The following is a 5616-nucleotide window of genomic DNA, read 5'->3' as shown; positions in this document are numbered from 1 at the left end:
TGGTTTTTTGTTTCCATTTGTATTTCTTTGGAGGCATGCAGCATGTCAAACAGAGTTTGTGCTGTTACATCTTGCAAAAACAATGGGTACAAACTACAAAAGTGGTTGAATCATGCTTGTGAAACACACCAATGTTTAAAACGTGATTGTGAATGCCCAAGACCATTTAAACTTATTCCTTTTCCAACAAATAAAAGGATCCTGAAACAAGACTTAAATGGGCTCAAGTTATTCATCGAAAGTGCTCAGATAATTCAGCAAACTGGCTCCCAAAAGAAGATTCTCGAGTTTGTTCTGATCATTTTGTTGACAAAGTTCCAACTAGAGATAACCCTTATCCAACTCTGAATCTTGGGTATACCCCTCTAAAAGAGCCAAAGGCAAGACCTCCACCAAGGCGTCGATTATTTGTCCCAACAAATACATTTGCCAATGATCAAGCAAAACTTCAAAAACTATCCACCGATACAGGACCTGTGACTGTGTGTGATGTGAATGATGACTCTGCCACACCAGAAAATATAGCAAATGTATTCAGAAATATACCAGAAAATGCACCAGTTGATGTACAAGTAGACCATACTTATTTTGCTCCTGAGGGAGAGTCTGGGTATACAGAATGTAATGAATGTCTCACAAAGTCTTCGATAATAGATGTAATGAAAAAGGAAATGGAAGCTCTGAAAGAGGAAAATGCGAAGTTAAAGGCAATTATCCATAAGAAATCCAAGAAGTCTTTCAATGTTCAGGCAGTGACAAAATCTGACAAAAAGATGAAATTTTACACAGGGTTTCCAACAGTTAATGCTTTTATGATTGTTTATACTTATATAGTGACAACATTCAAGGAAATCATATATTGGAAAGGTCCAGGTAGGGTAGCAGCCAATCCACTTAAACCTAAAAGAGTCAAGGTCCGCAGTCTAAATAAGAAGGAAGAGCTCATTATGACAATGATGAAAATCAGATTAGGTCTTTTAAATCAAGATTTAGGGGATCGCTTTGGTGTTTCTGCAACATGTGTTTCAAACATAATATCCACGTGGCTTCGAATCCTTGGGAAAGTTATAGGCTCTCTTGTTTTTAATCCACAGAAAGATGTTGTTAAAGCCAATTTACCACCTTCCTTTAAAAGTAACAAATTCAACAATGTCCGCCACATAATTGATTGTTCCGAAGTGTTTATTGAGAAACCTAGCAGTTTTCAAATGCAAGCTGTCACTTGGAGTGATTACAAACATCACCACACATTAAAGATTCTTATTAGCATCAGCCCTTCTGGCATGATAAATTTCATTTCTAATGCTTGGGGAGGAAGGGCAAGCGACAAGTTTGTTACTGAAAACTCGGGGTTTCTCGATATTTTGGAGGCCTATGACACAGTTATGGCTGATAAAGGATTCCCCATAAGAGAGGAGCTCGCACTTCGTCACTGCCACCTTCTTATCCCTCCAGGGAGAAGAGGTGTGGCACAGATGACATCTACGGAGGTTCTAGGTACAAAAGAAATAGCCAATCGCAGAATATATGTAGAGCAAGCAATAAGACGACTCAAATGTTTCAGAGTTTTGAAATATGAACTGCCTCTGACCATGTTATGTCACATTGATGATATTATCAAAATAGCAGGTGGACTTTGCAATTTGTATCCCCCTCTTCCAAGGTATGTTTCTAAGTAGACATAAGGTATATTTACTGCTACTAAAATATTAAGTTAAGTAAAAATACTGACCATAAAGGAAAAAAACACCTTGTATTTCAAATTTGATAATTATGAAATGCCATACTTAAATTCCTAAGTTATGATCTTGCATTTTATGTGTTCAATTTTATAAGTACATTTACATTATAAATTGGTAAGCCAATATACAGTAACTTTGGGGAATTTATCTATATTAACTTTCACAAAATCTCAAAATGATTTTTCAACAAATATCCAAACAGTTATTTTCGGGTCCTTAAATTATCATGGTCAACTTTTACATGCAGCGCAATACCAGCCACTGGTCATCTGGTTCAACTGAGACTGTGTGACTTTCACACAAGAGTAATGATACCATATGTTGCAGGAATCACAACAAACACTACGATCATTTAGTCCCTGTACATTTCCCCCTTCTTGAACAATGTTCTGGCATACTGGACAGAAACAAACTCCTACTTCATCATGCACTTCTGAATCAGTAGGTTCAACTTCAATAGCATCAATATCCATGGGTTCACAATCTTTTTCTGATGCTTCATTAGAACACAAGATTCTGGGGACCATGTATCTTTTAAAAAATAAAACAAGATTAGATAACATATATTGAAAAAACTCTGCATCAGGAAATATTCTCTGGCAGAAATTTTCATTTGGTGTATACACAAAAAACTTACACCACTCCTTTTCTGCTATAGCTAATTGGCCTTGAATCTGGGCATAATATGCGCTGTTCTTCTTCAGTACTATTTTACTATCTGAAAAATCCAAGTATTTAGGAAGAGTGCATACACAAAAATTTGTACAAGTTTTACATTTTGTGATCAAAGGACACTTCACTTCTAAAAGCCCATGCCCACAACATGAGCATGATATCACCAAATCTGGAGAGGCAGAAAGAAATGGATATTTTTGACACATGATGAGGCCACATTCACTAAAAGTGATGTTTTGATGTTGAAGAGAAAATGACTTCACAAAGTCTTTCTTGGCTAAAGGTTCAGTCTCTCTTCCATGTTTAATAGACCTTACATGATCAAGAGACATTTTAGTATTGCCAAGAAGGGTATTGCACAGGGAATTGACATCTGCAGTTGGGTCCCTTTGTAATGTTTTCATTTTGGTATGAACAGAATGAAAATTGGAAGAAGTGATCCTTCCTTTGCGCAAGGCCTTCCAATCATCATTTGTACTTTGGCCTATAGTTTCTTCTTCTATTGTATGGATGTCTGAAGGAGAGACTTTGGGAATGGAGTTGATGAATTGGTCTTCACCTGCAATGAGATAGTTTAAACAATGTTTATGTTTGTCAGATAATAACCAAATATACGCAGTATGTCATGAATGTTTTAGGGCCAATGTACATTTATGACTACCCTTTGGTTTGTTTGTTTTTGTTTAACGTCCTATTAACAGCCAAGGTCATTTAAGGACGTGCTAGGTTTTGGAGGTGGAGGAAAGCCAGAGTACCCGGAGAAAAACCACCGGCATACGGTCAGTACCTGGCAACTGCCCCACGTAGTTTCGAACTCGCAACCCAGATGTGGAGGAGTAGTGATAAAGTATCGGGACATCTTAACCACTCGGCCACCGCAACCCCCGTATGACTACCCAGCCTAAACAAAGTATACTAACTATATGTAACTGACACTCTTATTTCAGCTTATCTAGATAGGTTTTGTTAAGGAACAAGAGTTGTAAGAAAACAAAATAAGTCACTGAATGGGTTGAAATTCAAAACAAAATTTTCAAAAAGTAGGTCAAAGGTCACATTGTAAATTGCAGTTGTCCTTGGACAAGACACTTTAAAGTACTTTCCTTACTGTTGATGGTGTGCGACGGGCCTCCAATGTGTTGTTCAGTGAGATAGTCACCAACTACTAAAAAGAGACCCACCTCAAAATAAAAAGGTGATTATCACAGAAAACAGAAAATCAAACATGTAAGAGTAATATATTTATTTTCAGTGCTGTCATGGTTGTGTCCTGGACGCCGGCATCCGACAGCCCACCTGCATGTTGTTCGGTGAGGTAGTCACCAACTACTACAATGAGAACAGGCCCCAAACTAAGAGATGCCAGTTATTTTTATTGGAAACCGGGCAAATTGCTATCTGATAAAAGGGTTGGGTTGAAAAAAGTTATTAAGAAAGAAGAACATGATGTATTATACTTGATTAAGCTTCATTTACATAAAGTATTGTTCGAATTCACTTATAACAATTTAAAACTTGCTAATTACCTAATTTTCATCAGGGAAAGATAAAGGAGATAACTCGCTCATCTAGTCATGATGTTTTAAAATTAATGATCAATTATAATGTAGCAATTATTGATATTTCCCTTTCTATTCATGAACGATCAAGAACTTAATAGTGATTTCAGACACTACTTAAAAGAAGTTGCAAAATTTTCGAATAAAAAAAAATATACACATTTTCTAATTTGCTTGACATGGACCACTGACACAGACACTGATCATGACTTTGAACAAAAGGAAAAATGACTTTGAACAAAAGGGAAATTCTCAAAATGCCTTTTTATTGAAATAGATTTAGCAAAAAAACAATTTTCCTTCTCTATTTGTATTTTAGTTCCACTGGCAAATACAAACAAGAGGCCCAGAGGGCCTGTATCGCTCACCTGGATTTCATGAGATATGAAACAAGAATGATGATTAAGTATATTTGCCACTGGTATTGCTATGTCAATATATCATAGGCATTTTATATGGGTACGTGAGGATTTTATGTCAAAAAATGCATTAATCCATGAAATAAACTTAACCCCATAGGGATAGGGATAGGGATGCTACAAATGTGAGTGATATCCATTACTTAGTTTCAGAAAAGATGTTGTTTAGACCAATTGACCCCTTTTGACCCCGCCCTCTGCACCCCGGGGGAGTGGGGGTCAGTTCCTTCCTTTATAAAATTTTGAATCCCTACCCAAAAGGATGCAACCAGGCAAATATGAGCAATATCCCTTGCTAAATTTCAGACAAGAAGATGTTCATATCAATTCAGCCAAACTGACCCCTCTTGGTCCCGCCCGTCAGGCCCCATGCCCTGCAGGTAGGGCGTAAGAATTGTACCTGCTGCCCCCATTGCATGATCGTAAGAGGCGACTAAATTTGGGATCTTATCTCTTCTCTTCTTTCTGAACAACTTTCTTCTTCCTAATGTCTCCCTGGACAATGCCTCACTTTTGGCCTTTAGTTGAGCGTTCGCCGCTGTGAGGAAGGCTTTGGGTTCTGTCCCCTAGCCGAGACATACCAGAGTCTTTAAAAATGGTAGTTGCTGCTCCTGCTTAGCGCTCAGCATATTAGGAGTGGGACGACTGGTTCGCCCGTTGTCAGTATAATGTGACCGGGTGGGGTGTGCTGCTGGGTGTCTTCGGCAGTATGCTTCAGTGAGGTAGCACTATAAATCGGCAAAAGTTCCGGTCTATCACAAGGAGACTTAACACGAACATACCGCAGCCTCCCAAAACACAAATACGCACTCGCTACATGCATGCATGTCGCACGCACGGGAGGCCGTCCTTAAATGACCTTAGCTGTTAATAGGACGTTAAACAAAATTAACCTAACCTAACCTAACCCCTCAGGCCCCTGGGGGTCAGCCTCACCATTTGCACAATTTTGAATGCCCACCCAATAGTGATGCTACCAGGCAAATATGAGCAATATCCATTGCTTGGTTTCAGAGAAGCAGTCGCTAATATCAATATAGCCGAATTGACCACATTTGGCCCCGCCCCTCAGACCCCTGGGGTGTCAGCTCCATCATTTGTACAATTTTTAATCCCCACCCCATAGTGATGCTACCAGGCAAATATGAGCGATATCCATCACTTGGTTTCTGAGAAGTCGTTTATATTAAGAGAGCCAAATTGGCCTCGCCCATCAGACCC

At 38.7% G+C, this 5616-nt stretch overlaps 1 protein-coding gene across 1 annotated transcript in view; it reads left to right on the top strand.

Annotated features, from left to right (window-relative positions):
• The window catches only part of LOC117318246, a 13214-nt gene extending 9478 nt beyond the window's left edge, over positions 1 to 3736 (top strand). Inside the window, exons 3-4 of the mRNA XM_033873254.1 lie at positions 243 to 1663; positions 3670 to 3736. Of these exons, the coding sequence (XP_033729145.1) occupies positions 243 to 1663; positions 3670 to 3736 (1488 nt within the window). The remainder of the gene's footprint in view (positions 1 to 242; positions 1664 to 3669) is intronic.
• The last annotated feature ends 1880 nt before the right edge of the window (positions 3737 to 5616 follow it).

The sequence above is a fragment of the Pecten maximus genome, unplaced genomic scaffold (assembly GCF_902652985.1).
Source record: "Pecten maximus unplaced genomic scaffold, xPecMax1.1, whole genome shotgun sequence".
NCBI lineage: Eukaryota > Metazoa > Mollusca > Bivalvia > Pectinida > Pectinidae > Pecten > Pecten maximus.
This window is presented reverse-complemented; position numbering and strand designations above follow the sequence as displayed.